General features: G+C 34.9%; 1 protein-coding gene across 2 annotated transcripts in view; it reads right to left on the bottom strand.

Moving 5' to 3' along the window:
• CUL3 (cullin 3) overlaps positions 1 to 11,448 on the bottom strand; it is a 97,878-nt gene that overhangs the window by 23,290 nt on the left and 63,140 nt on the right. For both annotated transcript variants that reach the window (XM_043444700.1, XM_043444701.1), the window contains 3 exons: positions 7,231 to 7,391; positions 6,471 to 6,585; positions 4,046 to 4,274 (listed from right to left, as the gene is read on the bottom strand). In XM_043444700.1, coding sequence (XP_043300635.1) covers positions 4,046 to 4,274; positions 6,471 to 6,585; positions 7,231 to 7,391 — 505 coding nt within the window. The remainder of the gene's footprint in view (positions 1 to 4,045; positions 4,275 to 6,470; positions 6,586 to 7,230; positions 7,392 to 11,448) is intronic.

Raw genomic sequence — 11,448 nt, 5'->3', positions numbered from 1 at the left:
GCCAATATATGTATTTGAAAAATTGGCTTATCTCACTACACTGTTTTTATTTAGAATGAAGACTCTAGACTGCCTTTTACAAAAATAAAAGATGGAGTTAAGATACTACTTTTCGATACATCTAATGTATCTCTGAAATAAGAACTTACTGGAAGAGTACAGTGTCAAAACTTTACAATGATACAAAAAGGTTTTAAAATGGAGAACTTTTAAAAATGGAGTTAGAACAGCACTTTCTAGATCGGGGCTGTTTTATATAAAGCATCAGACAGTAAATGTTTTAAACCGTGGATCATATGGTTTTTGTTCCAACTACTCAATGTTGCCATTGTAGCCACAAAGAAGCCATGGCTAATACAGAAACGAAGGGTCATGACTGTACTCCAATGACCCAATGACTTGATTCATAAGACACTGAGATCTACTGAAAGAGACACTCGCACCCCAATGTTCACCGCAGCACTGTTTATAATAGCCAGGACATGGAAGCAACCTAGATGCCCATCGGCAGACGAATGGATTAGGAAGCTGTGGTACATATACACCATGGAATATTATTCAGCCATTAAAAAGAATTCATTTGAATCAGTTCTAATGAGATGGATGAAACTGGAGCCCATTATACAGAGTGAAGTAAGCCAGAAAGATAAAGACCATTACAGTATACTAACCCATATATATGGAATTTAGAAAGATGGTAACAATAACCCTATATGCAAAACACAAAAAGAGACACAGATGTACAGAACAGACTTTTGGACTCTGTGGGAGAAGGCGAGAGTGGGATGTTTTGAGAGAACAACATCGAAATATGTATATTATCTATGGTGAAACAGATCACCAGCCCAGGTTGGATGCATGAGACAAGTGCTCGGGCCTGGTGCACTGGGAAGACCCAGAGGGATGGGGTGGGGAGAGAGGCGGGAGGGGAGATCGGGATGGGGAATACATGTAAATCCATGGCTGATTCATGTCAGTGTATGACAAAAACCACTACAATACTGTAAAGTAATTAGCCTCCAACTAATAAAAATTAAATGGGAAAAAAAAAAAGACACTGAGATCTAAAACTTACACAGTTTTCATGTGTAATGAAATATTACTCTTTTGACTTTTTTTCCAGCCTAACTGGTAATGGGCCAGATCTGACAGACAGGCTAAAACTTACCCACCTTGTCTGTATTTATAAGATCAATTTAGATCCTAAAAATACATGAATGCAACTTTTATAAGAAGGGCTTCAAAATTTGTTTCAATGACTTTCAAAAGCCAAGTTTTTGGACAAACTATTCTCATCAACAATATACGTCCAAAATAATCTACACGGAGCAAATCTTATAGTTTCTCACATTTGGTATAAATTATAACCAAGTTGCCCATGTTAAATACTACAAATGCAACAGAAATTTATGGATATGTACTACAGTAAGCTTTTGTTATCAAATACCTCTAACAAAACAGTTCCCAACTTTGTCTTCTTTGTTCCTATGCTGTTATAGTTTTGTTATATATTTAACTGTATATAATCTAATAAAATTTCATTGTATGTAATCCACTGTAAATAAATGGATGGCATAGTGGAGAATGTGAAAGAGAAGAAAAATTATGTGGCAAGAAATTAAATATTATTTGTTTATACTTAAACAGTAAAATGAGACTATCTGAACTTAATTTCATAGTGCTATATGCATTTCACTATTAATCCAACTAATCCTCCACTCATGGTGGGAAAAAACTTTCCCTTTCTGATCTATAAAACATTTGGCTTCATAATGGTGAAGTTGCGTCTCTGACGTATTCTTTACATACTGTTCAAGAGCAGGTCCTAGCATAATTAAGACATTTTGCAATTAGGTTTCTAGTGGAAAGCCAGGAAAACTGAAGCCATGATTTTTAAGTTTAATTTAGCATCACAGAAAGCTGCTTACTTGCTGAGAACATTAAGCACTAAATAGAAACTATGGTAAGTGGCTATTCTGATACTCTATCATTTAGGTGCTTATTAAGCAGTTGCCATGTGTTAGATATACTTAATGCTTTTGACACAAGTCTCCATGCAGGCTACAGATACTATAATTCAGGTGTGCTCAATAATCTCTCCATCAAACATTTCCTAGCCTCTTAATCTTCAAGCCCATTTAATCTCCCCACTCTTAGCCACCCCCACCAAACATGAATAAGAAAGCATTAACTCAGTAACTAAACAATACATTAGAAAATTGATTCTCATTCTGTTTAAGTAAGGAAAATTGCTTTACATAAAGTCCTAATCTGCCAGGGATCATTAAGATTTGGGTCATCAAACTATAGCCCATGGAACAACTACAGCCCACTGCTTGTTATTATACAGTTCACAAAATAAGAATGCTTTTCACATTTTAAATGGTTGAAAAGTAAAAATTGAAGTTTTATAGGAATACAAGTTTATTCATTTATGTTACTGTCTATGCCTACTTTCTCACTATTATAGCAGAGATGGGTGGTTTACTGTATGGTCCACACCCATAAAATATTTATTCTCTCCTTTTAGAAAAAAAAAATTTTGCCAATCCCCAACTTAGACAATGGACATCCAGGAGTAGCTTATTTTGGAAAATATCCTTAAAAATGAGTTTTGTTTTGCTTTTACAGAAAAGCTTTATCAAAGGGTTTTTTTTTTTTTTTTTAACATTTATTTATTTGGCTGTCTCCAGGTCTCTGTTGTGGCACGTGGGATTTAGTTCCCTGACCAGGGATAGAACCCAGGTCCCCTGCATTGGGAGCTGGGTATCTTACCCACTGGACCACTAGGGAAGTCCCTCAAAGGGTTTTTTAAAAAGTAACCTCCTTTAGCTTAATAAAGACAACAAATTTACATACAACTTTTCCGGAAGTTAAAACATATATAGAAACATAATCATCTGAAAATACAAGACAAAGACTCCCCTAGAAGAAGAATGGAACAACCTCTCTTGCTACCATCTTTCTTTTCCCTTCTTTTACATCTTCCTCTCTTTTAAATTATTAAACATTATTTCACTCCCTACCTAGGCAGTCACCGTAGGGTCACACGTCATAGGTAGTATGTATTTCTTTTATGAGTACGTGGCTAAAATATGGCTAAGACTTCACCCAGCACCAGATTTATTTTTTAATACCAGGCACTGTATGTGCTCCGACTCTCACCCGTGCCTGACTCTTCGCACCCCCACAGACTGTCCGCCAGGCTCCTCTGTCCACGGGATCTTCCCTGACACAGGACGGAACCCACACTTCTTATGTCCCCTGCACTGGCAGGCGGATTCTCCATCAGTAGCACTACCTGGGAAGCCCTTTCAATACAGTATCAGTGACTTAGCAAGTCATAGTTGTAACGCAAAGCTTCAGAAATTAAGAATGAGGACAACATGACTGTTCTTCATAATTTGTCCCAGGGTATTCATCAAGAAGTATCACTTTAGGGAAATAAGGTAAATAGTAAAAAAAAAAAAAAAGAGTAAATGTTAGTTATCTCCAAAATGTTTACTTGTAAGCAATACTCCTTTCTCCTTTTTCAGTCTATAACTTAAGAGTTCCTCTAAACACGTGAACATGGAAAACATGTAAATTTTTGTATTTTTGGTACCCTTATCACAACCAACTCCCTAAAGGAATGCACACAAAAATTTAAGACTGGAACTTCAGACTGTGGAGTGTGTGGATGAAAAAAATGTCTAAATGCCCTGGCATATAAAAATAAAGTACAGGAGCAGGTCAGGAGCTCACCGGCCTCATCAACATTATTAGACTTATCTCTGGGTTAAGAAAAACACAAAGTGAGGAGACTGAAGATGAGAGAAAAAAGAAGCTATTCAATCCACTAGCAACATCTAGAAACCTTATTAAGTGTAAAGCTTTACTGTAAAATCCTATCAAAGTAACAACAGTGATAAAGTAATCAAATATCATGACTTCTTGAAAACTGATACAATGTTCAACAGAAAAAAGAAAAAACAAAAACAAAAAAAAACCCAAGAACCTGGAAGACCTACAAGAATTTAATTGTTTTTCAATTGCTAACACTTACCTTCTGTCTTGCCATTTTTCAACATATGTACTAGCCCCGAATTCTCCATTTCTACTATAGTTTTCATGTGCTTGGAAATGAGTTCCCTCTCAACCACCTTTACAATTGGCTCTTCGGTTGATTTGTCAAGGCAGTGCATCACTCGTTCTATTTCTTCATTAATTCTAGCTTCTACTTTCTTTATATATACTGAAGCACTGTTTTCTGCTAGAAATTTCTGGCTTTCCATCTGCAATCAAAAAGCATGATTTTTTTCTTTTTTTAAACAAAGCAGCAAAATGTGTTTCTGCTTTCAACTGGGTTTCTACAGTTTCTCATAAACCAAACTAAATATCCCAAGCTATTTACATTTTATATACTGTCTATACATACTCGTATCATCAGAACGATATCCTTTAAAGCATTACATACAACTAAATTAACATACTACCCTTAAGCAGTGCTTTTCAAACTTTGCCAGTGTATTCCGAATAGCAGAAAAAGCAAGCACGTGCCAGTAAAAGTTGAAACTACAGAATGAAGCATCTGACCCCAAGTGACAGTACAAAGCAAGCACAGGACAGTAAAAAGTCCAAACTGTAGAATGAAGCATCTGACCCCAAGTGAGAGGGAAAAATTCCTCTTTGTTTTAATGTAAAAGTATGCCTAAAAAGATTCATCCCATTTATCATACAGTTTTGCTGGCATACTGGTAGTTACTAAAGTCCTCTTGCCACCCTACTCCTACTCTCAAAGGAATATATATAAAGTTTGAGAAAGAGAGCTTTTCAGTAACTATCAGTCTTGTCTGCTAACACCAGTCTTACACAGAAATCTCAGTAAATTTTAAATGCTGACCCTACTGACTTTAACCTAGTAGTAAAATTAACAAATATATCTAAGAATTACATAATATTAGACATGTTAATATAAATGATATAAAAATTTAATAGTATTTTCCATTCTCTTAATAAAAAGTAGTTTGAAATAAAGTCTCTAAGACTACCCATCATCACACCAAACAAAAATCATGGTGAGACAACCACTTCACTATTACATTAATACATATATCACTGTAATATATTTTGGAAACCTGACAATTTTCAACTTTATTTCTACACTGTAATGAAAGAAATTAAAACAAATGCAAATGTAAAAGCACTGTCAAAAATATCCAGAAGTAGTTGCTGCGTTATCAGAAAATAAAGACTGTTTCCTACATCATAAAATTAGTATTTCATAAAGCATGTTCAGGCTCATCAGTACAGGCCATAAAAATCTTTCTGATAGGTTACAAACTGATTTTTAAAAACTGTGGCGGGGGTGGTGGTACGGTGATGTGGGCGGCAGTGTGCAAGTATGTTTGTTTTGTTTCTTTATTGGTAAGTGACAGAAAAATTTCAGGAGTCCCACATTTATATACGTTCAATGGCTCTTAAAAATGACCTACTGTAGAGTAACTGTAACTTTCTGCTTGTTTATTTTTAAAAAGCTTACTACTGAAATTGAACAGTAAAGTTTTTACTGAGTCTACTTCAGCAGTACTCAAAGCTCCTACTATAAACTGCTCAGATGGTTGAGGCTTTCAGGAAGAATGCCCAATTACCATGACCCTATAGACTGTCTCGTCTGTCATGGTACTCATTGTTATTTCATTACAAATCAGTACTAGTTTATCCTTACTTTCGGCCATTCGGTTGGTTTGGGGTTTTATATACAGCTGCAAATTTGTATCTTATAATTTCCTCATCAATAGCTTTTAAGACATATATGTGCACTATGGGATCATACCTATTATCTAATCTATATTTATTTTACTAGTAAATTACCAAAAGCCTGAATAATGAGACTTCATTGGTGACGTACTGCCTATGAATTTATGGCAAATTACAGTAACATATAAATATTATAAAACTTAAGGTTATTCCTAAGTTTATATGTTTTATACATAAAATTTGTTAAATTTTTTTTTTTTGATGGGGACCATTTTTAAAGGTTTAATTAAATTTGTTACAACACTGCTTCTGTTTTATGTTTTGTTTTTTGGCAGAGAGGCATGTGGGATATCAGCTGCCTGACCAGTGACTGACCCCACACCCCTGCTCTGGAAGGCGAAGTCCCGACCACTGAACCATTAGGGAAGTTCATATGCATGTAATTTAAAAAATCATCAAACAACAAAATCCTATAAAGCATTATCCTTCAATTAAAAAATAAATTAATTTAAAAAAATCATGTGTCTTAAGTCCAACCTCTTCAATTTATTTTCAATAAGCTCCTTCACTGGAATGTGAGCATGTAGGGTTGGTGTGCTGAAGGGTATAAAATTTGCACTCTTTTCCCCAATGGGCCTCAGGACAAAAAGGTCAAAGTGTTTAAATTAGTAACTGTATTTGGTAATCTTAAGAACATCTTATAAGTATGTATTTATATCTTCACTGATTACCTGAAAAAACTCTGCAGACATTTCCAAAAAAGGAGCCTCAAAATCTTCTTCATAGACTGATCGTCCTTCGAGACCTAAAATCATTAACATCTGGCAAGCATTTCTTATTGCGCCTCTGTCAAAAGAAGTTAAACCACTTGATAATAAAAACACATTAAAGATTCACGTGAAACATGCAACAGAAGTAGCTAGGAAGACTTTCAGAACAACTTTAATGCAAGCGCTCAATCTCCCATAAGCAACCAATGTATACCATAAGGATTTAGAGCGATTTCAGTTGGAAAGCATACTGTATAGCTATTTATCTCTAGCTGTCCTCATGCTGCCGTAACTCAGAACACGACTTAACAAAAGGGGCGCAACAGTTCTCGGTCATCTTATTAGACTACGTTCGACATTTGTTTCTTCAAACACATTAAAAACAAATGCTAACCAAAAGCCTCTCAAAAGAGACAAACACGTTATCAAATAGGAAAAAAGAAGAACAAAAATGTCAGCATTAAAAAATACAGGAAAAAATCAAAAAAGATTAATGGTTGATTTGCTTCTTAAAGATATATTAAACAAAAGCTTAGGATGGTTTCTTCTAAAAATAAATGTGTGCTTTTCAGTTAAAATCTAGCTAATTTTGCTAACTGTTATATAAGGTTTTTGAGTATTTTCATAACATGCTAGACAAACTTAAAATTAAGACAGTGAATCAATTCTCAGGATATAACCACTAAAAACCGAAACCCAAAGAGTAGAAAGACTGTCATACCGGTCTACGACCTCTCCTTTCCGCTCCCTGGCAATCATATCCAACAGCGTTTGCCGGAGATGATCCCTAATACACCCATAGCGTACAACTTGATCTCGGAAAATAATTAATCCCAAATTGTAGACATTCTCCACATTATTTTGTTGTACATATACACGGTCCTGCAGTTAAAACAAAATCATAATATAAACATTAGTACAACCCTTGCGAACAAAAAAATAATCATTTTGGTTTACAAAAACAAAGGAAATAAAATTCCAAAAGTGGTCAATTTTTTAAGTGAGAAACACTTCAGGCAGCATGGAGTTTTCTAGTACCTCCTCCCAAGTCATATAAAAGTTATACATAGTTACGTATTTACAATTTACAATGGCTACTGAAACAATGGGGATAGGTGAAGATCACCCATTTACCTTAAGTAAAAGGGAGGAAAAAAAGCAATCCACCCAGGGAAAGAGACAAGTCAGCAGAAAGGAGAGAGGAGAAAGGTAGACAGCAGGCAGGCAGGTCTTCCCTTTTCCCCAAAGCCATACCCTGCATGAACATGGTTCTTATTTTCCTAAATACTGTACCTGAAGGTGATATTCTTTAAATAAAACTGAGCACTAAATGAAATAGAGATACATGTGACTTATTGGCTGCTTACTGGTAAATGTTGAAAGTTCCTATATGCTTATAATAGAGCAGCATTCAGTACTACATAATTAAAACACCCCTGGCTAATGCCATTTCAGATTATTTACTAGTAGTCAGTCATCTTACTTTCAAGTTCTTACCAGCATGGTTACCAGTGTTTCACTTAATATAGCACAGATAATCCAAAATTATTGGTCATAAAAGTCTCATTTTGTGAGATACTTAGAAATCTGTATTACACCAAGATACACAGAAAAACTACTCTTTTTCATTCACAAAAGTATTAGTAACAGAATTCCATTCTGTTCTTAACCAGGATCTCTGGGCTTTGGTGGGTCTGGAAACTTCTGAAAATTTTAAAAATTGTTTCGTGTTTGTTCATATTAATACATAAGTATTTTGGAAAGAGTCCATAGCTTTCACCAGATTCTTAAAGGAATCTGTAATCCCCAAACAAGATCCACTAAACTGTATCTCTGAACTTTCAAAGAACACTGTATTAAAAGCAATACCAAATAAACTAAGAGGGAAACATGAACAGAAGTTCTATCACACAGGCATTAAATGGTACACACCATCTTTTTTCCCCAATGGCAGGAAATGACAGTTCTATTTGTTTTTATGTAAAAATACAAATACACAAAATGCAAACATATAAAAATATTACAGTTGTACATAAAATATGCATGTACTGATGACCTTTCTAACCATTTTTATCTAATTTTTCATGAGAATAGCCTCTTTTCACAGACACTATTCCTCCAACTTTCATTCATCTCAAACAATGGTCCATTCCTAATGGCTACAAGGAAAGCTGCTCTTTCGTTAATCTTTGGTGCTCACTTTCTACATTTTATACCCCATTTTTCAAACTGTGGTAGCAACTTCAGTTAAGTTTTCTTAACTTAAAATTTTCACCAGTGACTTCAATAAATTCCTGAATTTCACACTTCTTTCCTTGAGGTCTTAATAAGTTTCACATCCCTCTTTTTTTAACAGACTCACTTGTACTGAAGCTTACTCACAATCTTCAGGTCCAACTCTCCCCCACCCTCCAGTATCATCCTGATTCTGGCCTACTTTTAAGCATAAAACAAAATGTATTCAATGAAAACTGACAAATACCTAGTAATTCATAAAGCAATGAGAATTATTTTTATTATAAAAAGTCACTCCAATTAAAGCATAAATTATTTATAAATTTGATTTTTTTCAATTTTGAACATAAACTTCTATGGTACAGAATCTGTACCAACTACAGAATCACTCTTACCCAATGTCACCAAAACCAGTAACTGATTGATTAAAGTGGTGAAACAGGAAAACCATTACATACATACATACGTACACACACACACCCCCCCACACACTTGAACCTTAAACATTTTAAAACATGTGTGTGTTCACTAAGATACTTTTTATTTGAACACGAGTCCTGTGTTTAGAGGTCAATGTTGTCTTTCTCAAATATACTCATTCAGTATAAATTGTCTAGCACTTCCACTTTCAGTTTTATTAAGATGGATCATGACCAGAGACAACCATGAACCAATCTAACTGTAAAAGCCCTTCTAAATTTTTAGTTTCCACCCTAGACCTTTAAATTGCCAAATAACCCAATAGGTAGCAATTTGCCTTTGTCAAGTCTTTCCAAAACATTCAATCTAGTCTGCCAAATAACAAACTGTATTGTTTTACACACTATTCTATTGATTGACACAATATAAAATTATGTAGAAACAAGTACAATTAGCATAAGCAAGTTTAAAAACAAATACACTGACTCTCAGTAAGGAAAGCTCGACTGAAAAGAACAAAACAGAGAAGATACACTGAAAAGTAGAGGGACAGTGCTGAGAGAACGTTTATCAATCAGGCTTTTCACAGCTAGAGCAGAAAGTACTGTCAATTCTGACAGGTGCTGTTAAGCGTGAACGTATTACATGCCTCTGTGACCATCAGCACATCTTGTAGGAGATCCATAGCATAGACATACATAATACATATTAGCAAATTTAACATATACCTTCTAAAATACCTCTTAAGAAACCAAATGTTTCTAATTTAGGCTAAGAGAAATATCAAAGAACTAGATTAGATTTTATTGGTTTTGGTGAAAGGCAATTACCTTTAAGAATTACACAACAAAAGATGCAGCAATGTAACCTTCAGAGTAAATTAGAAGTGTTAGAGTGAAAAATTTTAACATTCCCCCTTTTGGCTTTATTGTAGTTAATTTATATGCCATAAAATTCACTCATTGTGACAGTATGGTTCAATAATTCACAGTACATTTCTATACTGTGTAATGACTGCAATAATCCAGTTATAGAATATATTTCCATCACTCAAAAAAAAAAAAAAAAAAAAATCCCTCCAGCCCTTCTGGAACTTCAATCATTACCATCAGCACCTCTGCTTTTTTTTTTTAGAATTTCCTTTCCTGGACATTTCATAGAAGTGGAATCATATAATATGTAATCTTTTGAGTCTGATTTTTTACTAAGCATAAGATTGCTAAGGTTCATTAATGTAATACATATTAGTATTCCATTCCTGTTCAGTGCTAAATAGTATTCCACCACATGGATATTCCACATTTAGCTTACCCATTTATCAGCTAATGGATATCTGGGGCTGTTTCAGTTTACCAGTTTTTTCCAGTCTACTACAGGTAACACTGCTATGCACACTTGGGTACAATCTTCTTGTAGGATGTACGCCTTCATTTTTTTTTTTTTTTTTGATAGATTTCTATGAGCAGAAGTATTGGGCCACATGGAAATAGCCAAATTGCTTTCTAAAGTGGACATGTCAGTTACAGAAGAATTCTTAAGATCTCTGGCCCTACCATTAACTGCTGGTGTGACTCTGAGTAAGTCATTTATCCACTCTGGTCCTGGGTAACACAAAGGGCTGGTAAAAACACTCTCTAAAACTCTGATTTCCTTTGAAGCTTAACTCTCTAATCAAAACTTAGCATATACTAGGGATCAAGACATGTACCACTATTACTCCTTTTCTTTCTGTTAGTCTTCTCTGGCCTGGGTTTTTCCCTTCTCAATCCTAAACACGGTGATGCTATCATTCTATAACCATATGGCCTACAGAACCTGCTATCTTGAGTCTTCTGGCAAAAAGACAGAAAGGGAGCCTGGTGCAGCTGATAAGCTCTTCAGGTATATTGCATACAGAGACGAACAATGCTTCAGAGTAAAAGAAGCCAGGTATAATGGGAACACATGGCTGGGGTATTCAAGGAAATCACACAGAATTTACATCCATGGAAGATGACTGAGGACAAGGGAAATACTGATGCTAAACTCTGTCTTTCAACGTGAGACTGTCAAGGTGTATATAATGATCATAATTAAATGACATAATATTAAGAAAACCTGTTAACCCTGAAATTTGACTATGGATACCAGAGAACTAATAAATACAGAAGGAAAACCTGCAACCTTGAGCTTGGCTACTTAAAATCAGTAATACCAAATGGTCATTTATATTGTTTGGTACATGTGATTGATAGCCATCAAGCAAAATAAAAGCTACACATGCACACATCTAGGTGTTTACATG

This window comes from Cervus canadensis, chromosome 24 (genome assembly GCF_019320065.1).
Source record: "Cervus canadensis isolate Bull #8, Minnesota chromosome 24, ASM1932006v1, whole genome shotgun sequence".
Taxonomy (NCBI): Eukaryota; Metazoa; Chordata; class Mammalia; order Artiodactyla; family Cervidae; genus Cervus; species Cervus canadensis.
Note: the sequence above shows the minus strand (reverse complement) of the source record. Positions and strands in the feature narration are given on the sequence as shown.